We start from the raw sequence: 25,996 nt of genomic DNA, 5'->3' as shown, positions 1-25,996 counted from the left end.
ATTAGAGGCATTTCAAAAATACGTATTTTTTAACCACGGCTTAACTTTCGTTTATTTCGAAAGAATGCCCTATTTATCACGAGAGATGACAGCAGTGTTAAATAAATTCAGTGTTTGGGAAGACATTTACCTCAGAGCTCCAGTGGGGGCATCAAGCCTCGCGCATCAAGTGTCTCTCCCCCGAGCACGTGTAACCGGCACCGCTGGAATAATCGAGCTGAAACCGGTTCTTGCCCGTTGTTCTGCAGACTACGCATATAGTAAGTTACGCAAACAGCGCACAACTTTCTCGCGCAAGCGTAACTCCAAACTCACTGCTCACGGTGTCCGCGCAGGAATGTGGTGTTGAAAACTCTTGTGTAACGAACGCCTGCTGTTTCACCTTCAATTTAGTAACTTGTACGTTACATTGTTTGCCTGAAACAATTTTTTTTTGGAGATACTGGAAAACGGAACAACTGTATGTAAGGTAAAGTGTATGGCTTGTGATGGAGTGAGAGGTGACTGTTAGCATTACCGGCTAACTGACAGAAATCAGCTGACGTGTATTGCACCACCTTATTTCCAATATTTTCCAATGTGTTTATTTTCAGTTTTGTATTTTACGAAGAAAACAATTATCAGTTGTTAGCCGTTGTAGGATATTTGAAGTAACGTTATGCCGGGCCAGAGAAATTAGCATTAGCTTTTACTAAGATCTGCTTTAGTAGTTTGTTTTTATTTGACATTTAATTCTGTGGTATGCTGCAGATTTCTACGTTTATGTAATATTTTAATAATTAAATGGTGGTTTCTGTGTTTAAATTAGTCGGCTCCGTATGTACTGTTGACAGCTGTGCGTAAAGTGACAGAAAGAGCGAGAATCATGATGAAGATCAGTCCTCATTCACTCTTCCTCTTCGGTCCTTAAGAGACAGGTACGTTAAACATTAAATATAACTTAAATCTCTCTCTCTCGTGTGATGGTAGAAGTGCTTACTTAATCAGGTTGGGTATTAAATTAATTTCTCCCTCATACAGTCTGGAATCAAAGCTTTGACGTCTCAGACATCACAACGGCCATAGAACAGATAAAGGGGAGGAAGTTGAGCTCTTCCTCTGTGCAAGCTTCATCATCATCCTCTCCATCTGCAATGGAGGTTGCCCTGGTGAGTTGGTGCTAAGGATGTGTGCTTTAATGTAGATTTGTTTTACTGAGGTTAAAAATGAAATATTGAATAACTTGAAGGTGAATATATTAGAATATCCTGCGATTAAGCTACTTAACCTGACTGGCTATTAAAAAGCCAGTGTCACACTTTTCTGATATAACTAAACATTAACATCAGCTTGAATTTGTGACATTCTTTTGGGAAAAGAATAGTGGTTGTCCAATATAACACATAATGTCAAGACATAATAAAATTCACTGATACTCAAAGAAACATACACAAAGTTGCTGAAATTAAATGAGCACTTATTTTACACAATATCAACGTAGAATTCACAAAAATATTTGAAAACATGAATGTGCATGTTCCATTAAGAATGTTGTATATTTTAACTGATGCAAAAACTTCTACCTGTGTTTACTGACCAATCAGTCATAGTCACCGGCTGATGCTGATTGTCTCAAAAGGGCCAAATACCTGCAGAATTATTGTTTTGACCAACATTTCAGTCATTCACTAGTAGAGAAAAGCAATTATATCTTATTATTTTTAATTTCTTATTTGTATTGGAAGGCTGAGGGAGTGTGTATGTTTTGGTGACACTGTTTTTCTCAGCACAAAACCTTTTTTACGTGCAAAAGGCATATAAAGATCCAAAAGTCATTTTCTTTGTTGTGCTTCCCGGCTGAACCTATGTTGGAATAATTTGATATAGGCTATGCATCCAATGTATGACCCACATTTCCTCTGTCACATCCACACACGCACACACACATATACATATGCCTTCAGCAACTGCATGACTCACACTGTTCTGAAAGCACTTGATTTGGAACACAAACGGGGGGACTGAAACCACGGATGTGCGTTTAGGTGTGATAAGGAGTGCGGAAAACCAGTGCCGAGATTGGCAAGCACGGAAGCTTGAAATTTAAGCTGTTGAATCTCCTGCTGTTGGGTGGGAGGGGGTTAAAGAGAGATTTGTGGGCATTGTGTTTGAGAGGAGAGAGATGGGGGCTTACTCTGTCATGTGCTGTTAGCGGCAGCAGAAAGAGTGAGTGAGAGAGAGAGATGCAAGAGAAAAAGGACCCTCAGCCCAAATCTGCCAGCAGCCTGGGAAAGGTAGGGCAGATTAGTCAGTGGCTCACTGTATGTTTCTCTAGTGTGTGTTTTTGTGTGTTTCTGCGGAGTTGTGTGTGCGTCTGCCCATCACTTGTGTCTTGCTGTTTTCATGCTTCTAAATTAATCTCAGCACTCCGGGGAGCCTGTCGGCAGTGCTCGAGTCTTGATGTGCATGTCAGTGTGCGTGTGATGTTGCTGACGGTGTCAGTGTGTGCCTGTGCATCTGTGTTGAGTGTGATTCTCTATTATGGTCAGTTTTGAAGTGCGTTCATGTGTACGTGTGGTCATGCACAAACAACATATTACGTTTTTTATTTGCATAAATGTACATTGCATAAATGTATTGTAAGGTTTGGTGTCCATGCAGGGCTCTAAATGTTGGATGGATATTCAGTGCGTGAGAATATCCTTTTATCTGGGGTGTCATTTTTGGTCACTGTGGTGTTTAGTGCTCTTGCAGTAGATGGTGACTGTTGTGTTGAGAAAATGAAGGCTTTTGTTTTTGTACCCAAGCCTGTTAAAGGAGGCATAAATTGGAAAACAGAATTATTCTGCTCTTATGAAATAAAACTTTTACAGTGCAGAGCTCCCTTCCTAGTCCACCCAGAATGTTAAAGGGGTCAGATGACGTTGCTAAAAATAAATTTTTGTTGTATTTGGTGTAATGCAATGTGTCTATGCGGTTTAAGGTTAAAAAAACACATTATTTTCCACATAATGTACATTATTGTTGCTCCTTTATGCCCCGCCTTTCTGAAACGCATCGATTTTTACTTAGCTCATCGGTCTGAAAAGCGAGGTGTACGCTGATTGGCCAGCTATCCACAATACTACAGCGAGAATAAAAGTTACACCTTCTTTCTTTGCGTGAACATTTGGGCGGCGTTATGCAAATCTTCCCACATTGTGACGTAGACAGGTGTTAGAATGAGCCGTTTTAGGTAGGTGTGGTTGACTCTTAACTTTTATAAAGAATATCTCTTTGGATTTGAGATTTTAGTCTTTGCAACTTTACAGATCTTCTTTATGCACCAAGAGCTTGTAACACTCCAAAGAGAAAGGAAAAATTGAAATCGCATCATATGACCCTTTAATGAAAACCAAGCTGCAAAAATATGTTGTTCATTTGCAGGAATCATCATGGTTTTGACATCACGGCCTCCTTGAGTACATTAGCATATGAATGCCCATGTTTCAGCCATATGAAGTGTATTTTAATTTTTTACAATTCTGTTTTATTTTATTCAATGTGTTTCATTTTGTTTTATATTTATGCTACTTTACAAAATGCAGTTTTTTTTCCCCCTGATTTTGTTGTAAAGGATTAATTACATTTTAGTAATCAGAAAGCTTGTCTAATCAATTGAATTAAAAAAAATTTAATTTGTTTTTAATCGTAATAAAAATCCCTCTACAACACAATATTGCATTTTTTGGTAATATATTCAAGTTAAACCAAACTTTTATTTTGGTGTTTTACATAGACTGTAAAAAAAGATGGACGATTAGTCTCCACTTCCTTCCACTATTGAAAAGTGAAGCCAAAACATCTCAGTATGGTTGCTGTCATCCTGCGAAAATGACGTCATTTAGAGCCTGAGACTGCACAGTAGTGATTGTGAGGTGGAGCCATGGTATCAAACTCCCGCAGACCCAATCGCAAGTTCACAATCATGACACCACACCCTGTTTTTATAGCAAATAACTAACTAAAACCAAACTTATTTGAAAAACACTTGAACATACGTTAGCTTGACAAGAACTACCTAAAATGATGGAAACCATCTTTGGGAAAAATTTATTTGTAGTGTAATTTGTTTATTTAGTTTGGCTCATATCCCATTCATTTACATGAAGAGGGTGGGGTTTATGACTGCAGCCAGCCACCAGATGGCGATCAAAATGTTTTAGCTTCACTTTTCAGGTTGTGTGTGGCACACGGTGTTTTGTAGTGAAGGCCCTTAAGGTTTTTATCAAATTTTTTACTTCTTTATTATCTAAACAAAGAAAGATGTAGACATACAATCAGCCATACAGAAGTGAGTAAAAAAAAATATATATATATATAATATTCATGAGAACAGGGTAGTACAACATTGTAAATTGTGGAGGTTAGTCATTCATTAGACAGGTTTAACATATACAGTAGATGTCTTTAAAGTCGCTGTTTGAATTAGTCTGAAACACTGTCTTGAATAATTTACAGGATTCGATGAGAGATTTTTCATATGTGAGCAAAAAATGCACAGTTGGAATATACTCAAATGAGCTGGATCGAGCTTGTAAATGAGAATCAAATCTGTAAATCTGTATTGATACCCAGCCCTACTGTTTCAGGAATTACACATTTCATCTTTAAATGAACAGTAGCAAAAACAACCTGTTTTATTCTAAGGGTCAGAGAAGGGGTGAAAGATGGTCATAAATCTAAACTATGACTGTTTTTGGTGCAACAAATTTGGACTAAAATTATAAGTGGTCTTAAGGAAAATAAAAGGTTGAATATGGCCCCTTTAAAGCGCTGCCTTAATTGTATTCTCTTAAACTGTAGTTTCATCATCTGATCTTTCTGTTCCATTCCAATTGTCATCCGACAGTTATTTGACTTCTCCTCTGCTGTCACCCCACATTTTATATCCATCCATTCATACTCTTTTCTAACATTAACCATTGTCTTCTCCTTCAGTCCTTGTTTTCTCAAATTTCTGGGTTTGTTCTCTCAGGCTCATCCTGCCCTGAAGGCCTTCATGTGCGGCTCTCTCAGCGGCACCTGCTCCACTCTGCTGTTCCAGCCGTTGGATCTGGTGAAGACCAGACTGCAGACCCTGCAGAACAACATGCACCCAGGGTAAGACGCCACCAACCGACATGCCTGCTTTGACCCTCACTGACCATGTCTAGACATGAGCCTGCCGTTAGGCTGCTGTCCTTCTGCCCTGATCTTTGTCTGGTATTAGATGTCAAGTCTTAGTTGGACTTGACTGACAGATAATAAACATGTCTTGCATAGTTAATATACATAATAATTTCTGTTGTTCTTCTGGCAAACTGCTAATTTAGCATGTCATAGATTAAAACAACTTTAATCCTTTCAAGGGAAGCAACGTTATATCCCAGTTTTGCCCAGTACCGATTGCTAATAGTTAGTGGTGTTTGTTACAGCATGCTTAAAGTTAGTGATTTGAACAAATGTAGTTGGGATTTTTGTCAGTGGATGATAAAACCGATACAAATTCTGTAGACTAACATTAAAGCGATAGTTCACCCAAAAATTTAAATTACCCCATGATTTACTTATACCCTCAAACCATCCTAGGTGTACAGTATCTGACTTTCTTCTTTCAGACAAATACAATCAGAGTTATATTAAAAAATGTCCTGGCTCTTCCAAGCTTTATAATGGCAGTGAATGGCTGTTGATATTCAATCAGTCTCGCGAGAACCATTGTTTTGTTTACAGGAGCAAAGGAAGCAAAGTTTCTTTGTTTAGCAAAGGAAAATCAGTGTCCTTTTGGCTTATATCAAAATCCTCCCGACTTTTTTATTTACAAATCCTCGTTTTATACTTTTGCTCTCTCCTCTGCGCTTCTGCATTCATCACTTCTCACCGGAGCTTACACTTTTTATGATGGATGGATGCTAGGGGTGGAACGGTTCAACTTACTCACGTTTGTATCACGGTTTTAGAGTCACGGTTTTGGTATGGTTCGGTATGTGCTATGATAGTATAAGCTACAACAACCACATTTTCAACTGAATGCTATTGTAATATTGTAATATATATATAAATATGTAATATATAACCATCTGTTATATCTAAGATAAACTCTGGTAAAACTATTGAAATGCATTACATTTGTTAATTTATTTGTTGATCTATAAGAATAGGGGTGTAACGGTTCAAATTACTCATGGTTCAGTTTGTATCACGGTTTTACAGTCATGGTTTCGGTACGGTTCGGTATGTGCTATTTTAGGGGGGAAAAGGACTATACTGTCAAATAAAGAAAATAAGAACAAATAATCCAACTACAAGCAACAGCACAAATAAATACAATAGAGCAAAGATAAACAAAATGAAGAGTGCTTTGAAGGTTTTTTAGGTAGGTCTAACATTAGGTTTTTAGGTACAGAAATTGAATAAAGTAATGAAATGTAAAACAGCATTGCATATTTGACTGTATAAATTAAAGATCAGTCTTTATTAAAGTTACAAAAGCTATTCAATCAAGAGCGATAAATGACTGCTCATATTCCAGCATACGGCAGTCGCATTGAACAAGAGTGAATGGTTTGTCCACGTTTCTTTTTTTTTTTTATAGCAAACCATATTACAGATGCGTTGTCAGATTTAAGTTGAACCGCAGTCCTAGCGCGTGCCGAACCGTGTGTGGAGAACCGTATGGTTCGATCTTTTTCTGCGAACCATTCCACCCCTAATGGATGCACTTTATTGGATTTCTATTGGACTATTGAATATCATCCATTCTCTGCCATTATAAAGCTTGGAATAATCAGGACTTTTTTTTATATAACTCCAATTGTATTCATCTGAAAGAAGAAAGTAACAGATAAAATTAGTCTGTACAGTACGAGTATAGAGCTGCTAGGCCTGGGCGATAAAACGGTATCGATATTTATCGACGGTACACCTTCTTCGATAACGATATAAAAAATGTTCGATATAGCGCACTATATAGGCACGTGCTATGAGTGACGCAGACAGCACCTACAAACACGAACACTACATGCTGAATTGAGTGCTGTGCCTGCCTGTGATGAGAAGATTGTGAATAAAAATGTTTTTATATTAGTTGAATTTAAAATAAACATTTGCATTTGAATGTTAGTAGTGCGTCAGGGAGCGTCATCAGTGGTGCGCGAGATGCGGTGATAATTATGTGACGTTGTTGCATTTTAATATTTTGTCAGTCTAGCCCACGAGACACGCCACTGCTGCGCTATTCATTCAAAATATTAGAGAAATGTAGAAGCTTAATGTGTAGAAGATCTTGATTAGGTTAAAACCGAAACCAAGCCATTAACACAGAACGCATATTCAGCGCATTTTTAGACGGACAAATACGACTTTATTGTGTGTTTGACTTAAAACAAAAAATATTTGTTGTTTGTCTCAATAAATTGAGTTAATTTAAAAATACAGTGGTTAAATTTAAACATTTTTTTCTATTGCTCTTTGTTTTATAAAAGGTTATTAAAAAATGTCAATAATTATCGATACCGAACGATATGAAACATTATATCGCCCAGCCCTACTTGAGGGTGAGAAAATCATGGGGTAATTTTCATTTTTGGGTGAACTATCCCTTTACGACACGCAAAGCATATCTACAGATCCAAAATATCAGAGATTTTGGGATAAACTTGACCTGAGCTGGTAAGCAACCACATAGTAACTCAATAAAAACTACTCAGACCATCGCATCACCCCAGTAACAACACCCTAGCAACCACACAGCAGCACCCCAGCTACTCCATAGCAATACAAACTACTCAGAACACCTTAGCAACCTCATAGCAGAACTTAAGCATCATGACCGTGAGTTTAACTTATGCACACGCCACTTGCATTTTCTTCAGAAAATATGAAAATCTAGTTATTATTTATACAGGTATTGCTCCTCTGTGTGAAACATTAAATGTTGAACTTTTTTATTTACTGGCATTTGGTTTGTTCGGTGGTTTTGTTACCCTTTCAGTTGTTGTGGCAACTGTGAGGTTGTAGCTTGTATTTTTTGGTGAGATGCGTGTTGAGTGTATGTGCCTGTGTTTATATAACCGCGTCCTCTCGGTATGCTGTGTGGGAGTGCTCAGTTATTAAACTGTCTGCCTCTCTCAGCTTCGCAGAGAATAACATGTTATCCATGTCAAATTATGTGTCCTCATATGCTCAGCATGCCATCTAAACTCAAAGATTTTTTGTCTCCTTCACCCTTCTTTATCTCTCTGTCCGTGTCCGTCATGACCATTTCTATTTCTGTCTTTGTCTCTCAGTGCTCCTAAAGTGGGGATGATTACAGTCTTTTTCAACGTGATCCGCACAGAGAAGCTGCTTGGCCTGTGGAAGGGGGTTTCACCGGTGAGTCAAGTGTGTTGGCTGATGTGTCCATTTCCTTTGGTGCTCTCTCACTGTTTGATCTCACAACAGCATCAGTGTTGTGATCTCAGACATACTTTCAATTCTTCATTTAATTGCAACTGTAGACCACATATTTAATGTGGTACGAACAAAAATGAGTCCTGTGAGGAATATTATTACATATTGTATAGATTAAAAGTACACTTTTTTGACACCTGTTTTGTTTTTATTGGTGATGCACCGAAATGAAAATTCTGGGCTGAAACTGAAAATTCAAGATGCATGAAATCAAAAATGACTGTTATTTAATAATCAATTAATTGGTCAAATTTATTTAATACCTCGTATAAAAACTGAGTTGGGCAAACATTTAAATTGCACATAAGGCAGTTTTTGTCAACTTAAACAAAAAAAAGAATTATGTTTCCTTTCCAATTTGATGTTTAAAAAAAAACATTTTAAGGGTGACTGTAATAAAAACGTTTTCAAGGCAGATTTATTCAAACATATGTTACATAATGACGACAACCGGTTAAGTAAAAATATAATGAATATGCAATATAGTGCATATATTTAGCAAAATGCTTCTCTATAGATTTTTTTTTTTAGTTGACTCAAGTTTATGGACATTGAATTGCATTCCTGAGGTAAATGTAGCATTGCCTGACATATTTTTTACAAGCTGTTTTCTTGGTTGAAACATTGGTTCAACAGTTACATGAGACAAGACGTATTTCAGTAAGATGTTCGTTTCAAAATACCTTCTGATGTTCATTCATGTTTATTTTGTGCTACAACTAGTAGTAAAAAGTAAGAGATGTTTGATTCATCTCCATGCTGCCGCTTGAACTGAACTGGTTGACAAAATTTCAGTGCATCACTGTTTTTTTTCTTTTTTGTATATCAAATAGTTTCACTGTGCATCTGTCTCACTGTTTATCTCTCTTTGTCCCCTACAGTCGTTCATGCGTTGTATCCCTGGTGTAGGGATCTACTTCAGCACATTTTACTCGCTGAAGCAGCACTTCTTCCAGGATAGATCTCCGAACGCTGGGGAGGCGGTGTTGCTTGGGGCGGGGGCTCGTTGTGTGGCAGGTGTGGCCATGCTGCCCATCACAGTCATTAAGACTCGTTTTGAAGTGAGTATTATTACTCAGCTCTGACACTGTATGCACATTGAAAATGCATGTTTTCTGCTGTATCTGTGTGTTTATTCACTGTTGCATGTTTTATTTCAGAGTGGGCGGTACAATTACATAAGTGTAGCTGGTGCTCTTAGAAGTATGTGTCAGAACGAAGGTCCCAGGGCTCTTTACTCCGGGCTCACAGCGACTTTACTCAGAGACGCCCCGTTCTCTGGCATCTATGTCATGTTCTACAGCCAGGCCAAAAAGGCTTTGCCACAGGGTGAGCTTCTGATCAGTCATGATTGTGATGTAATCTGAGGATATGGCATTGTTTAATAATGTCTGCTCTCTTTCACTCGCTCAGAGATCAGCTCATCCTCCTTTGTCCCACTGGTTAATTTTGGCTGTGGTGTGGTGGCTGGTATTTTGGCCTCTCTAGCCACTCAGCCAGCAGACGTGATCAAAACCCACATGCAAGTGAGCCCAGCGTTGTATCCCAAGACCAGCGATGCTGTACGCCATGTTTATACTGTAAGCATCGTGGGATAAAACATATTTGTTGAACTTTAGTGAGCTTTGAAAATGTTTTAATACAAAATTCAAATTTTGTGTTTAAATGATTTTATTCATCAAAGAAACCTGAAAATATGTATCACAGTTTCCACAAAAATTGTTGAAACTATTTTAAACATTGATAATAATAAGAAATGTTATTTAAGCAGCAAATCAGCATATTAGAATGATTTCTGAAGGATCATATGACGCTGAAGACTGGAGTAATGATGCTGAAAATTCAGCTTTGCATCACAGGGATAAATTACATTTTAAAATATATTCAAATAGAAAACAGTTATTTTAAATTATATTTCACAATATTACTGATTTTACTGTATGTTTGATCAAATAAATGTAGACTTTGAGCATAAATTACTTACTTTAAAAACATTAAAAAAATATTTTGAACAGTAGTGTACCATATTTACTTACTTTATAAACATTTCTAGCCTTGTGCAGATTCATGATATTCGCAAAGAAAATATTTGTTGTCATAATCTTAGCTCAATTTTTTAGGGGTGGGAGAAAAAATTGATTGTCCAATGCACCGTGATTCTGTCTTCAACGATTATGAATCTATTCTGAACATTTCAGAATTTACTCTGAGCTTGGTTTTTTTCCAGCATATGACACGTGTGCGCACTAGAGACAATCGCGGCAGGCTTCATTGCACAGGATATGCAACGTGAATGTTAGAAAAAGGTAGCTAGCCGCACACTGAGTCCAATGAAGACTGAAGAAGTCTAGAAAACTATTTATTTTATAAATTGCATATTAGTTTGGCAATTTATATTCTTTGCTATATGCAATTTATAAAATAAATCATGTTTTTCTAGATCTCTTCAGTCTTCATTGGACTCCGTGCGTGGCCAGCTACCTTTTCTGTTCAAGTATTTTCTTGGCTCTACGCACCTGAAAGAAAAGCAACTTTTTGTCAATTTAGAGCGCAACAATTTCTTTTGATTTCTAAAAATCTGTTTTTAAACACATTTGGTGTACTTTATGTTTGGAGTTCATACTGTGTCAGTTTCTTAAGTCACATTTTTGTCAGCATATTAAAGTCTCTTAGACTAAGTCAGTTACAGAATTTTAATTCTTTTCTCTCTGATTTTAGAAACATGGCTTGAGCGGGTTCTTTCGAGGAGCAGTTCCTCGTTCTCTGAGGAGAACCCTCATGGCTGCCATGGCCTGGACTGTGTATGAGCAGCTGATGGCACGCATGGGACTGAAGTCCTAAAGACACCCGACGCACTTTATGTGTGGACTTCATTCTGTGTTACAAGAGTGTGTGCTTTTCAGACGATGGTGAAAAGATGGCGTTCTATTATCCTTGAAGGCTTGATAAAAAAACAAAAGCATCTAGTGTTGGCTGAGGTACCAGTAATAGTAAGTTTTGTGTGTGTGTGATTGTCTGTGTGTGTTAGCGTTTTCAGGTGCAGTGAGTCTTTACCCCGTGACACCTCTGACAGTGACATTCCTAAATTGCCACATTGTGAGTTTGTCTGCCTGCATATTGAGACAGGGGTCCGCACTGAAGAATACCAATGAGAGACTGCTGAATCATGTGCCGTCAGCTCACAAGAAAACACTCTTTTCACAAGAAGAAAATCCCCCTCTTGGCAACTAACCTTAGAATACCACATGTCTCGGTGTCATTGCAAAGTGCCCACCTTTGCAGGGTTTTCAGAAATGCACGACTCCAAAGACTAAGATAGTTCCTAAGCCTAAATCCTTTTTAGTCGAGGAGGAGGCTTAGTGGGTGTCCAAGAGACTGGTGTTACAAAGACATAATACTCCAGCACTCCGACAATCAGACCGAATTACTCTAGGGCTGAGAAACTCAACTGACAAAACATTACTGTCTCACCAACATACTCTGTTCCGACTATAAGTGCTCGTCTCTATGCGATGATTTGTGCTGTTCTACTGATTTCCTGTGCTGTATGACTGGATGGGTTTATCAGTGCATTTCAGTTTTGTTTTGTTTTTTCTTTTTTCCTTGAACGCTCACTCCTTGGCACAGACAAAGCCAGGATTTGGATTGAATGAGACTTCGTAAGATATAGACCTGGAGAAACATTTAATATTTATTAAAGAAACGGGAGAACAAGTGTTATTGTTCCTGAGAAACAATGTTTGAAGTGGAAAGTATCAGTGAGAAATTGCAATACCTAATTTATCGTATTCGCAAACGTGTTGTCGGATCATTTTAATTGACTTTTTGTCGTATTGACATTTTGTGTAAAACCACTGTAAGACGCCATAGTGTCATCGGTGGTGCTCGGTGTGAACACAACAGTGTAATGTTAATTCAACATGACCCATAGGGGCAATTTTAGGAAGTCTGTTAAAAACATGTCCGGGTGGTTGTTCACCCTTAAAATTAGTATAGAAAATGAAGTGTATGCGAACCATTAGGATTTTTGGCATTGTAACATTAATTTAATTCCTGTTAGGCACATTTTCTCCCCAAATTGTCATTACTTTAATGTGAATATATATATATATATATATATATATATATATATATATATATATTTTTTCCTTTGCTCTGTGTATATACTGATAGATTTCTCGTTCATTTCGGCAGGTGCTCACTCCAACTCTGTTCCTGATTTCGGTGCCCCTACAGGGTCTGATGGGCTATAAGGAGAGATCAGCAAATTACAGAAATTTGTAGTATAAAACCTTTGATAATAATGGGAGAAAAAACTCAATGCAGGGATGCATTACAATGGGAATTTAGGGGAAATATACTTAATTGTCATGTAAATAATGTCACAATGCAAAAATCTTTATGGATTTGAAATAGATTTTGATTTATTTAAGCCAAATATAATTTCTTTCTTTTGTATTGTTTTTTTCCTCTTGAAATTTTGGGGGTTAATATCATGTGGACATGATCATGTTCACCCCTTGTTCTCTCGGTTTTCTTGGTGATAGTACTTTACCATTTGCCACTGTATATACTTTGAGTGTTCGTACTGTATGTGCACTGGTTAGTGTCAATCCCAATAGGAATTAAAGGTTTTGATTGTACCACAGGAATCATTACCATATACGTCAAATGACTTTGGCTATTTAAATTCAGGAATTTGTTATACTCAAGTAATAATTTAATTTAGTTTGCTAAATTCAATTCCATTAACAATTTGTTTTCAATTGTCTTGATTAAAATTAGATTGGCTTCTTCCTGACACAGCAAGATTATCTGCTGCAGAATGCAGTTCAGTTCCCATAGTATGATGTTTGGAAGACATTTGGAGCCTAGTGATACACTAGTTTTATATCAGTTAAGTGGGTTCATAAGTTTCGATCACTGCACACTACATGCATATAGTTTGTGAAAGCACTTTAAATTCAGTGAAGATGATTGCATTCAAACTGATTCTGGGTGTGTGTGTGTGTGTTGGTCACATGTTGCTATGTAAGCCATTGTGCTGTACTGTGGAGATACTCTTTTGCCTACACACAATCAGTATTGTCTCTTCAGCATTTCTTAATGCCATTATTGTTGATATTTTGTCTGCATGTGACAATATTTGCACATGCAAATGTCGTGCCTGTTTTAATATGTGAATAAATCTGCCCTGTTTTATAAATGGTAATAGTTTTTAACACCCTAGTGAAGATGGATAAAAATCAATAATGCTCTTTTTGTGCTTTTTGCTAGGGAAAAAAACAGAGAACAATGGTCTAGTATACTGTTAGCGTGGCACAAAATGGTCTTGCTTTGCTGTTATTCTGTGCTCTGCTGGGTGCTGCTGACGGTACAAACCCTGACAGCCTGATGACTCCAGACAGTGTAAAGGGGGTCAGGTATGAGGACACCTAGAGGGACAGAAGCACTGCAGTGACAAATCAAACGGGGAGCAGTAATTATAACACATCAGACCTCATCAGTCTCCTGTCAGCTTTTATTTACCTAACTGCAAAATGACTCAAGCATAGTTATGAAAACCCAGCTAGGCTCCCTAAGGAAATGATGATATCATAATAATGTCCAGCATGAACCAGAATGCAGACATTAGACTTGTGCTGCTATTTGATGGACGTTACATGGTCAAAATAAACAATATACAAGACAATGCATGACATGATGTCATTTGCTTATTTAGAATGTAATATTTCAAATTTTAGAGTTTATTTAATCATTTAGTTTTTCATTTTTATTATTTATTTATTATGTATTTTTTGTTAACATTGCCTACTGGTACCAGTGTTAGTTTAATCGAGATACTAGTATATATATATATTTTTTTTTTTTACATATGTATATGTAACTTAAAATCATTTTTGGTTTAGTTATAGTTGTTTTAGTTTATCAAGCCACACTAAATGAAAATGGGGAATGTTGACTTTTATTTTATTATTTTAAGTTAATGTTTATTTATTTAAAGTAACAATATTGTATGTTTTTAGTTTTACTTAAAGGGGTCATATGATGTTGCTAAAAAGAACATTATTTTGTGTATTTGGTGTAATGAAATGTGTTTATGCGGTTTAAGGTTCAAAAAACACATTTTCCACATACTGTACATTATTGTTTCTCCTCTATGCCCCGCCTTTTTGAAACGCGTCGATTTTTACAAAGCTCATCGGTCTGAAAAAGCGAGGTGTGCTCTGATTGGCCAGCTATTCAGTGCGTTGTGATTGGCCGGATTCCTCAAGCGTGTGACGGAAATGATACCATACTGTGATGCCTGCAATCACATGTGACGACCCCGTGCTGGACTCCGCTTCGTCCACAGTGAAAGCCGATCCGGCGATCCACAGCGCGAAGTTGAAGTTTTTCCTCAGCGACCAGCACGGATCAGCTCCAGGCATGACGAAGCGATATCGTCCTTTTTTGGAAGACCAAACAAAGTAGTTTCGCTTTCACAACGAAGCACACAGCGCCTTCACGACATGGCGGCAGCAGCAACAATACTACAGCAAGAATAAAAGTTACGCCTTCGTTCTTTGCATGAACATTTGGGCGGCGTTATGCAAATCTTCCCACATAGTGACGTAGACATGTGGGGGCGTGTTAGAACGAGCCGTTTTAGGTAGGCGTGGTTAACTCTTAACTTTTATAAAGAATATCTCTTTGGATTTGAGACTTTAGTCTTTGCAACTTTACAGATCTTCTTTATGCACCAAGAGCTTGTAACACTCCAAAGAGAAAGGACAAATTGAAATCGCATCATATGACCCCTTTAACTATAATGACCCTGATTTGTACTCGCTATATTGTTGATGGAGTGTAAAACAGTCCATGCATTAGCAAATCATTTTAACTCTTACCTTGAAAACACGCACACTAAACCTTTAACCTTTTAAGCCTTTTAACCTAAATCTGAACCTTTTGAGACCCGTCTTTATTTCACCTAATCAAGAAAAATATCAACAACTGACGACTACTGTGTGAGTATAGACCGCTCGCGTGTGAAATCCTCCACCAGTAGGGGTAGTATGTTATTTTTATAAGACCGAAGGAAAGCAAAGAGCAAGAAATCTCTTAGTGTGATTGGTGGACACCCGTGTATATAATGGACGTCATTTCCTCATCCCGCCCTCTTTTCGCCGCGAGGTGCAGAACTCCATACGGCGTTGTCTCGTGGTGAGCAGAAATTGTATAATTTTGACGACTTTTAATCGTCTATTTGAGTCGCACTATTTTGAATAAAGGCCATAATTGCCAATATTCATCAAATATCATGTTAATTTTTGAAGTTTGCGCCAGTTCTCTTAAAATATGCAGGCCTGAGTCGCAACGTGTAATCTCGCGCAAGGAAGCGCGTGTACTGCTACAGTCCGTGTAGCGCGCGGTGGTCACTCAAGAATATTTAACATGGAGGAGTATTATGATGGACATCAAATGTCTACATACCTTTAATATCTCTTTTAGTTGATTGTTGAAATAAGTTACACATTTCCTCAGTGAGTTAGCGGGAGAGTAGATGCTAATGATGACTGCATACCGTTAAAGCCTCGCACTGATGTCGGTGTGGAGGTGTCGGAAGTGTGCTAAAGTGATTCAGTCGGGTTTTCGCTAACACCAGCAGGGCTGATGCGTCCTATGACTGGGGTTTGATAGCAACCTGAGCTACAGTCGTCCTTCAAGCCAGAAAGACTTCCCTTGAATAATTTCTTCTCGACTAAGCCTCCTGTACGCTCCTGTGTTTCCTCACAGCTCTCCCACTAAACTCGTTACGCAGGGAAAGGGGTCACGATGTCCGGAGGTCTGGATGTCCTTCAGATGAAGGAGGAGGATGTGCTGAAGTTCCTGGCAGCAGGAACCCATCTGGGAGGAACCAACCTGGACTTCCAGATGGAGCAGTACGTCTACAAGAGAAAGAGTGACGGTAAGAAGTGCAACAAGACATGGGTGATTTGGCTGCGATATGCCTTTCTGGTGCTTTATCAATCTTTGTAGTTTACTGTACTTTACAGGGGTTTGTGAGGAAACTGCAGGTGGTTTGAAAGTTCATTAAAAGCTGAATTAAATCATAAAATATAAAAAGCTGTGATGTGTACCTGTTCATACCAGCATTGGTCAGATTTTTGTGTATGTAGTTTGTTTGTTCAGACCAATGAGTAGAAAGTGGCAAAGCATGCATCTTATTGGTTGGCCAGTTTTCTTTTGTGGTGTGATGGAAAATGATATTAGAACCCCTCTCGTTTAAAAAAAGCAAAGAAAAGTCGAATTGACAGCATTCAGTTTGTGTTAGTCTGAAAAGAGTTAGCCAGTCATTAAAGTTAATTATTTTGGAACACGTGAACCTGGACCACTTTATCCACATTGACAATTTTTACCATTTTTGAAGAAAAACTTGTGTAACGAGAAACATTTATAAACCCATGGTCAACCAAAAATAATTTCTGACCAAAATAAAAACTTGAGGGTTTAATGTTTGAAACACAAGTTTTGCTACTTGTATATAAAAACTACAAATTAATCACAATATTAATTTGTTACATGATAGTTAAATGTAGTTGGTATGAGATTAAATGTTTCTCATCATGGTTTGACAATCAATTTTTACAATTGTGCCACCTTATGTTGTAAATATAAAAATTAAAAGCAATCAAAAGATACATCCATAAAGAGAAATTGTTTATCTGCATGTCATGTTCATGGTTCTCTGATATCAGTTAATGCTTACGTGAATGTTAATTTATGGAAATATTTAATCAAAATCAAGAAAGTTTTATCAAAGGTTTTTTTTTGGTGACCGTTTAGGAACCACTATAACTGATCGGACGTTTGCATTTCTGCAGGCGTGTACATCATCAACCTTAAGAAGACCTGGGAGAAACTGCTGTTGGCTGCTCGTGCCATTGTTGCCATCGAGAATCCAGCTGATGTTTGCGTTATCTCCTCCAGAAACACTGGCCAGGTGATTGACACACTCCATGACTAGTTAATAACAGCAGCAAATTTAAAAATCTAAAGAGCTTTTTACCAGGCACATTATTAAAACCTGGCACTTCTGTCGGTGTTTGGGTGTCGGAAGTGTGCAAGAGTGACTTGGCCGGGATTTCGCTAACACCATGAGGGTTTTGCCCCATGACTGGGGTTTGATAGTAACCTGAGCCACAATATTTTACTCCTTCACTCGCACAGGATGTGTTCTTTGTTAACATGACTGTTGGTGATCTTAGTGATGTTAACGGTCACCATTCTTTCCTGTCAGAGAGCTGTGCTCAAGTTCGCCTCTGCCACTGGGGCCACCACCTTCGCTGGTCGTTTCACTCCTGGAACCTTCACCAATCAGATTCAGGCTGCTTTCAGGGAGCCTCGCCTCCTGATTGTGACAGATCCTCGCGCTGACCACCAGCCGCTGACTGAAGCCTCTTACGTCAACATCCCAACCATTGCCCTCTGCAACACAGACTCCCCTCTGAGATACGTCGACATTGCCATCCCATGCAACAACAAGGTATGAATGAGAAACTAAACTCTTCATGCGAGTGGGGTCTTTTCTATGTGGTTTTAAGGTTTTAGATGTCGTGTTTTAGGGTCCCCACTCTGTGGGTTTGATGTGGTGGATGTTGGCTAGAGAGGTGCTGAGGATGAGGGGCACCATCTCCAGGGAGCACCCATGGGAGGTCATGCCTGATCTGTACTTCTACAGAGATCCTGAGGAGGTACGATGCAGAATATTCTTGTATTGATCACTTTTCTTGTCGTCCACCTATTCAGAATCAGTCCGAGAATTTCACATTTGTGAATCCTGTGGGGGAAAAATAGGCATCTACCCTTTTAAATCCAGACATGAGAAAGGTGTTGTATAGGCCATACTAGACTTGACTTTTTGTCATATGTACATTTAAAGAATGTATAGAGTTGAAAATATACAATTCTTTTTTTTTCCTAAGTTGAAATATATAAAATGTTTGTATTTGTTGAATTATGAATCTGTGTCTGCCATGTAATAGCCCTTGAAGCTGATATGGCTAATTTAAATACAACCAACCAATATTCAAAATCTGTTCCATATGACTTTATGCCATCACTTCTTTTACTTGTTCAGATGTGCTAATTATGCCACTGATTGTCTTTGCACCTCTAGATTGAGAAGGAAGAGCAGGCTGCAGCTGAGAAGGCTGTTGGTAAGGAGGAGTTCCAGGGTGAATGGACCGCTCCTGTGCCCGACTTCAACCAGCCTGAGGTTGCTGACTGGTCTGAAGGTGTTCAGGTTCCTTCTGTGCCCATCCAACAGTTCCCAGCTGGCGTTGAGGGTAAGCTGCTTCTAGTAGACTTATTTACCCACGTTATACACAGTGCAGTTTTGGAAATTCAATTTAGATCATTTTCAACTGAACGTGTGAAATTAGTGTGAACTAATCAACTCCTCTGAACTTTAGCTCCTGCCAAAGCTGCACCAGCTGAGGTGTTTGCAGGTAAGGGTTTCCTGCTTAGTAGCATGAAATGTATAATGCAAAATAATGAAGTGTAACATTTGGTGTAGTTTAGAATTTCTCTCTCTTCAACAGAGGACTGGAGTGCTCAGCCTGCTACTGAGGATTGGTCTGCTGCTCCCACTGCTCAGGCCGGAGAGTGGGGCGGCACCACTGCAGACTGGTCTTAAGAGAAATGTTAACCATGCTTGTGCAATCGATAAACTTGATTGTTTAAAACCTTGTTTCCGATATTTTCTTTTTGAGCTGATTTTTGAATAAGCAATTAGGGCTATGTTGTATAACAATGTAGTGTCTAGAAGAGATGATTAAGTCCACCTCAGCATCTGTAATTATAAAAATTATATAAAAAAAAAAAATTTATAGGTTTGACACCAAATAATGCAGAATGGTAAGTCTTGTGTGAAATATGCAATTCCTTAATGAAGGGATAATGTACAGTCAGCTGAGCAGTGTTCCATAAACCCTAAATGGGTATTATATTTTTAAGCTTGTTTGTAGACACATTGTGTTGTGTAGCAGCCATTCAGTATTTGACCAATGAAATTTAATTTACAATGTTTAGACAGTTTTCAGCATGATTAGAGAGCCGCCTTATTGAAATCAAAATGGTTTTCAGTGTTTCTGCAGGTCTTAATTAATCCTTCTGCAAATTAAGGCCTTAAAAAGTTACATTCATAAAGTCATGACCTGGCAAATGTGTGCATATCAAAAAGCGAATATCTCAGTATTTCTGTTTTCCAATTCAAATTTCTGAGCATTAAAACATTAAATCAATGCTTTTTTTTTTTTTACTGCAAATGTAAATTGAATGAGTTTAAATCAACAAACATCTATCAATGATGTTTGCATTTTCTGTCAATGTCAAAGTTTTAAATGTCTTTATCCACCCTGGTTTTAGAATCTGAAATGTCTGCCCGATTCAGATTTGCTTCTTTTAGCATTAGTTGATGACCAGTTGTGCCTTGTGCATGGACATTATTACTGATATGTCTCGATCAAATAATGGTCGTATTATTGGTTTTTAAGGTATAACGAAATCGTTGCACCCCAGATGGGACTCGAACCCACAATCCTTGGCTTAGGAGGCCAGTGCCTTATCCATTAGGCCACTGGGGCTCAAACAGCTTAACTGTTTGTATGTATTTCCGATGGACAAACTTTTAGATATTTCCTTTATTTCTGTTATATTTTAACCGGGACTCGAACCCACAATCCTTGGCTTAGGAGGCCAGTGCCTTATCCATTAGGCCACTGGGGCTCAAACAGCTTAACTATGTTTGTATGTATTTCCGGTGGACAAACTTTTAGATATTTCCTTTATTTCTGTTATATTTTAACCATATTTTGATTAAAAACACAAGGCAAAGCGCTGAGCATGAATCATATCCACTGAGCTATTATAGATCAGTGATAATATCACATGGCGGTCTTCTGTCATTGATCTGGTTGAAGAGTGGGTTGCTTAGCAACATCGTGATGCCGCGCCGTCAAACATGGCAGTCGAGATTAGCTAGAGAACATTACACGCAACATGACGAGCACATTTATTCATGCACTGTGTTATTATATATAATTTCATTTAATTCAGGAAGTAGGATCCTTTGCTTCTGTTCAAAAGCAAACGTAGCTCAGATTAACATCTTGTACGCACACCCAAACTTGGTCGCTTAGCAAGTTTGCTAGCTAGCTAAGCTATCTGGCTAGTTCACTTCATCTCCAGAAATAACGTTACCGTTCTTGGATTAACGGACGTCTAAAAATCGATGCTGTTTGTAGCTCTAGTGATTTCTTTCATAGGCTTTATGGTGGTCAGTGCTAGTAAAATGGCCGGCTAACTCTAGGCTAGTTTCAGGATTGTGTGTTCGTGGACAGTAAAGCGCCATCACCATGGTGAGTATCAACAATATATGGTATCTATCTAACGTTACTGGTTTTGGTTAGTTATTAAGTTCATAATAAAATGTTCTGAGCAAGCAAGCATAATTGTGCTTATTTTAAATTTTACTTGTTACGTTTGCTGGTGTCATGAGTATTACTTTTTGAGCTATATATTGTAGCTTTATTTATTCCTAGTTTTAATTATTATAACGAAACTAAATTCATTTTAGGGCTCCTTTGTTATTGTAGTAGCTAGCTAACCATGTAAAATAGACTCTACTAATATTAGTCAACCTCCCTATTTGTTCTCTATAAAAATATTTAGCATCAAATAGTCTGCAACAATGGTCTCGCCTAGTTGGGTAGCTTGAATTCTTCTAAGCGCTGCACATTAGAGGAAAAGATAGTACTTTAATGATCTCCTGAGAAATGAAGACATTACAGCAGTAAATATCACAGTCACCGGAAAAGTCCTTGTAAGAGCCAACAGGAAATAAAATGTAAATACAATGCAAAACAAAAATACAGTAAGTAAACAAATAAAATAAAATATACTATACACTACTGTAAACAGTTTGGGGTCAGTAAGACTAATAAATTTATACTTTCATTGAGCAACGATGCATTGAACTGATCAAAAGTGACAGTAAAGACGACGTTGATAATGTTACAAAAGAATTATATTTCAATTTCAAATAAATGCTGTTCTTTTGCACTTTCTGTTCATCAAAGAATCCTGAACAAAAAGTATCACAGTTTCCATGAAAATATGAATCAGCACGGCTGTTTTCAACATTGATAAAAATGTTTCTTGAGCAGCATATCAGCATATTAGAATCATGTGACACTGAAGACTGGAGCAATGATGCTTATATAATAGCCAATGATAAAACATGTGCACAATATATATGCTTAGGATCAAATAAAAAGAGTGTTGAGTGTTCTAAATGAGAGGATGAAAAATGAAAAGATATGTCCATGAATAATTACAAACCAGAGTAAATATGTATGTACATGTACTTATAATTAAATAATAGAAGTTATCTGAACTATTGTACATACTGATAGCAGCAAACTCTTGTTTCTGTTCTGAAGCTCTTGTCTCGGATGAAACCAGCAGTGGGTGGTGAAGCATCCACCAGCTCTAATGAGAAGAAAAGGAAAAATAAAGCGAAAAAGATTCCAAGACTTGAGGATTATCTAAACCAAAGAGACTATCTGGGAGCCCTGACCCTATTAGAGGTACAGAAACAAACACATGAGACCTACGATTACATCTCTATGATATTTGCATGAACTTACTTCAAACTCTATGATGGCAGTTTCAGCGTAATGGTGGGCTGTCAGTGGAGCATGTAGACCTTTGGATTGGCTTCTGCGCCTTTCATTTGGGAGACCACAAGAGAGCAATGGAGGTTAGTAAAAGAGATGTTAGATTCTGCAGACACCAGGATGTTGGATCCAGTCAGTTTATGCTTGGTCAGGGAATAAATCACCTTTAAAGAGCCAGGGTGTGGAACATTATGGCTGATTGTCATTTGAAATTTGTTTGTTATTTGTTGTATGTAACATGAAAAATTCGTACCTGTTGCATATATTCAGGAGTACAAAGCTCTCACTTTGAGGCCGGAGTGTCCAGTGGAAGTTTGGGTATATCTGGGCTGTTTGCTCTTTTTCCTGGGGCTTTATAAAGAGGCCGAGGAGGCGGCATTAAAAGGTTTGTCTTCACATACTATACACTGTTCTGTAAGATGTTTTTGAAAGAAGTCTCTCATGCTCACCAAGGCTGTATTTATTTATTTTTTAATCAAAAATACAGTAAAATCAGTAATATAACAATTCTAAATAATTGTCACATTATCCTTCAGAAATCATTCTAATATGCTGATTTGGTGCTTAAAGGGGTCATATGATGCTATTTTAAAGATCATTATTTTGTGTATTTGGTGTAACAGAATATGTTGACATGCTTTAATGTTAAAAAAACACATTATTTTTCAAATACTGTACATTATTGTAGGTCCTCTATGCCCCGCCTCTCTCAAACACATCGTTTTCAACAAAGCCCCCTCCTTTGACAAGCGCAGTCTGCCAGTCGCTGATTCAGAAGCGCCAGATTGTCATAGCAAAGTCGCTTTCCCTTTTTTTTTTTTTTTTTTAGAAATAGCCTTTGTGCACAGCCAGCCTTGTACTCTTCTAGGTTCAAAAAATGCCTAGTCTAAATGTCGTCCATAAAATGCGTTGCACAAATTCGAACATCTGGGTTGTGCTGTTCTGTTGTAAATAAATCTTAACCAATGATTCCTAATTGATCTACTTCCGGAAGACCAAATAAAGTGCTTTTGCTTTCGCACTGAAACACAGCGTCTCCCTGACATGGCTGCATCAACACGACTGCTGTTCCTGAAACCACGCCTTCTTTCTTTGCGTGCACATTTGGGCGGCATTATGCTAATATTTCCACATAGTGACGTAGACATGTGGGGGCGTGTTAGAACGAGCCATTTTAGGTAGGCGTGGTTGACTCTTAACTTTTATAAAGAATATCTCTTTGGATTTTAGACTTTAGTCTTTGCAACTTTACAGATCTTCTTTATGCACCAAGAGCTTGTAACACTCCAAAGAGAAAGGAAAACTTGAAATCGCATCATATGACCCCTTTAAATAACATTTCTTATTATGATCAATGTTGAAAGCAGTGCTACATAATATTTTTATAGAAGCCATGTTACATTTTGTTAGGATTCTTATATAAATAGAAAGTTCAAAAGAACAGCATTTATTAGAAATATACACTTTTTTTGTAGCACATCATCCAAAAATTATAACACGCTGTCTTTTTCAGGGCCAAAAACTCAGCTTCAGAATCGCCTACTCTTTCATTTAGCTCATAAGGTGAGTTTTTCATAATGTTTCATGCCCTACTTAACATTATTATGCTAGTGCATCAGTTGATAATAACATGATCTGCTTTGTTTTTCTCTGTGAAGTTCAGTGATGAAAAGAAGCTGATGGGTTTCCATCAGAACCTGGAGGACGTGACTGAGGACCAGCTGAGCTTGGCATCCATTCACTATATGCGCTCTCATTACCAAGAGGCCATTGATATCTACAAACGCATCTTACTGCAGAACAGGTGCTTCAGAGCCCACAAAACCAACCGCATCATGATCACATCAACATATGAACCTCTGAGTACCATTACAATGCATTTGTGCAATAATAAAATAATATAAAAAAGTAGAATTTTAATTAAACATTTTTGCTTTTAATTCTGTCTTTATTGTATGTAAAGTCAACACATTCTTCATACAGCACAACAGAAATATTGACAAATTATTTGTCTCTCTCCAATTCTACAGAGACTTTCTTGCCCTGAATGTGTATGTGGCTCTGTGTTACTATAAACTGGATTACTATGACGTGTCACAGGAAGTGTTGGCCGTATATCTGCAGAGTATTCCTGACTCTACTGTCGCCCTTAACCTCAAAGCCTGCAACCACTTCAGACTCTACAATGGCAAAGCTGCTGAGGTCAGTTATACTACTATGTTTTCTAATACACAAGATGAAAGTTGATGATTATGATCCTAAAAACAACATGAATTGTACACTACTGTTTAAAAGTTTGGGATAGGTAAGATTGTTTTTAAAGTATCTTATGCTGACCAAGGCTGCATTTATTTGTTCAAAAGTAGAGTAAAAACAATAATAGTGTGAAATATATTTTGAAATTTAATTTATTCCTGTGATGCAAAGCTGAATTTTCAGTATCATTACTCCAATCTTCAGTGTCACATGATCCTTCAGAAATCATTCTAATATGATGATTTGCTGCTCAAGAAACGTCCTACTATTATTAATGTTGAAAACAGTTGTGCCGCTTAATATTTTTATGGAGATTTTTATGGGAAAATTTTATCAGGATGTTTGTGTTTGTGTTTGTGTAGCAATGCAAATGTCCTTACTGTCATTTTTGATCAATATAATGGGTCCTTGCTAAATGAAAATGCCAATTTCTGGGTGAAACAGAATATTCAGTAGGAAAATAACATAGCTCTTTATTTTATCCATTTGTGATTAAATTGGACTATGAATGTGATATTATGAAATGTGATAATGTAATGTAAAAACAATGTTATCAGATGAAACATTAACAGACTAATTTGTTCACCATAACAGCTGGGACATTTATTAAGAAATTACATGCATTTAGGTAAAATGCATGAGTGTGTGAAGATGGTTTTAAGTTCTTTAACCTTTTTTTTTTTGTCCCTCTTTAGACGGAGTTGAAGAACCTGATAGATATCTCTTCAAGCTCATTTCAGTTTGCTAAAGAGCTCATTCAGCACAATCTGGTTGTGTTTCGTGGGGGTGAGGGGGCCTTGCAGGTTTTACCTCCTCTGATTGACGTCATATCAGAGGCCAGACTCAATCTGGTCATCTACTATCTCAGACAAGGTATGTCGATCAGGCGTAGCCTCTTGTCTTTAGCAGATACAGTGAGACTGGCTTATCAGGTTTGTTATTAACTTTGCCATCTCTCATTTAGATGACATTCAGGAGGCCTACAAACTCATCAAAGACCTTGAGCCCACCACACCCCAGGTATTTAGTCCACCCTAATGCTTATTTTTTTATACTTATTTACTGTCAGTGACTGGTAAGTGGTTATAACTGATTAGAAAGTGTTTTATCTGCTGGTGTGGGCTGTGGTCATCTTGGCAGTAACAATATGAATGGACTGACAATTCTAAACTAATCAAATAATATTTTCCACCATATGGCACCATTTTCCATAATCCAATCCATTGTTAAAATACATTTTGGGTCCAGTGATAACATTTTATCCTCTGGTGTCATTCACAGGAATATATTCTGAAGGGGGTGGTGAATGCTGCTTTGGGACAAGATATTGGATCGGTTCGTGAGGTTTATATAAATCAGATTAAGCAGTATTTCCTCTCAAACACAGCAAAGCCTTTGCGCATGTTTCCCAAATCTGTGTTCTCTTATCTCATTATATGTTTGTGTATTTTTACAGAGGGACCATTTAAAAATTGCCCAGCAGTTTTTCCAGTTGGTTGGAGGCTCAGCCAGTGAATGCGGTAATATCATTGTTTGGGCTAACAATAACAATATTAGCGCTGGTT

The 25,996-nt window shown here is 37.7% G+C and overlaps 3 protein-coding genes and 1 non-coding gene across 7 annotated transcripts in view; 3 read left to right on the top strand and 1 right to left on the bottom strand.

Annotated features, from left to right (window-relative positions):
• The first annotated feature begins 157 nt into the window (after positions 1-157).
• slc25a38b (solute carrier family 25 member 38b) lies at positions 158-12,564 on the top strand. Of its 3 annotated transcripts, none has more exons than XM_016449097.1 (9): positions 158-260; positions 809-917; positions 1,021-1,148; positions 4,997-5,121; positions 8,289-8,373; positions 9,333-9,512; positions 9,612-9,780; positions 9,865-10,031; positions 11,170-12,564. In XM_016449097.1, the coding sequence occupies exons 3-9, from the start codon at positions 1,134-1,136 to the stop codon at positions 11,290-11,292; spliced, it is 864 nt and encodes a 287-aa protein (XP_016304583.1). In that variant the 5' UTR covers positions 158-260; positions 809-917; positions 1,021-1,133; the 3' UTR covers positions 11,293-12,564. The 3 variants fall into 3 exon arrangements, with proteins under 3 accessions (XP_016304583.1, XP_016304582.1, XP_016304581.1); XM_016449096.1 differs by lacking the exon at positions 158-260 and adding an exon at positions 275-469; XM_016449095.1 differs by lacking the exons at positions 158-260; positions 809-917; positions 1,021-1,148 and adding an exon at positions 2,051-2,273.
• Positions 12,565-15,594: 3,030 nt separating this feature from the next.
• Positions 15,595-19,284, top strand: LOC107659964 (40S ribosomal protein SA). The gene is made up of 8 exons (XM_016449094.1): positions 15,595-15,657; positions 16,231-16,402; positions 17,319-17,437; positions 17,735-17,980; positions 18,060-18,188; positions 18,614-18,782; positions 18,909-18,944; positions 19,038-19,284. The coding sequence occupies exons 2-8, from the start codon at positions 16,270-16,272 to the stop codon at positions 19,130-19,132; spliced, it is 927 nt and encodes a 308-aa protein (XP_016304580.1). The 5' UTR covers positions 15,595-15,657; positions 16,231-16,269; the 3' UTR covers positions 19,133-19,284.
• Positions 19,285-20,008: 724 nt separating this feature from the next.
• trnar-ccu (transfer RNA arginine (anticodon CCU)) lies at positions 20,009-20,081 on the bottom strand. The gene has a single exon. It is a non-coding gene; the product is annotated as a tRNA-Arg (tRNA).
• Positions 20,082-20,339: 258 nt separating this feature from the next.
• Positions 20,340-25,996, top strand: part of LOC107660119 (intraflagellar transport protein 56) — an 11,744-nt gene continuing 6,087 nt past the window's right edge. The window contains exons 1-11 of one of the 2 annotated variants that reach the window (XM_016449351.1): positions 20,340-20,855; positions 21,939-22,085; positions 22,166-22,258; positions 22,446-22,560; positions 23,689-23,738; positions 23,834-23,979; positions 24,206-24,377; positions 25,127-25,304; positions 25,396-25,451; positions 25,713-25,766; positions 25,888-25,951. In XM_016449351.1, coding sequence (XP_016304837.1) covers positions 20,853-20,855; positions 21,939-22,085; positions 22,166-22,258; positions 22,446-22,560; positions 23,689-23,738; positions 23,834-23,979; positions 24,206-24,377; positions 25,127-25,304; positions 25,396-25,451; positions 25,713-25,766; positions 25,888-25,951 — 1,078 coding nt within the window. In that variant the 5' untranslated portion in view covers positions 20,340-20,852. Of the gene's footprint in view, positions 20,856-21,938; positions 22,086-22,165; positions 22,259-22,445; positions 22,561-23,688; positions 23,739-23,833; positions 23,980-24,205; positions 24,378-25,126; positions 25,305-25,395; positions 25,452-25,712; positions 25,776-25,887; positions 25,952-25,996 lie in introns of both variants that reach the window. The other variant, XM_016449350.1, reaches the window with a different exon arrangement.

The sequence above is a fragment of the Sinocyclocheilus anshuiensis genome, unplaced genomic scaffold (genome assembly GCF_001515605.1).
Source record: "Sinocyclocheilus anshuiensis isolate Anshui unplaced genomic scaffold, SAMN03320099.WGS_v1.1 scaffold55, whole genome shotgun sequence".
Taxonomy (NCBI): Eukaryota; Metazoa; Chordata; class Actinopteri; order Cypriniformes; family Cyprinidae; genus Sinocyclocheilus; species Sinocyclocheilus anshuiensis.
This window is presented reverse-complemented; position numbering and strand designations above follow the sequence as displayed.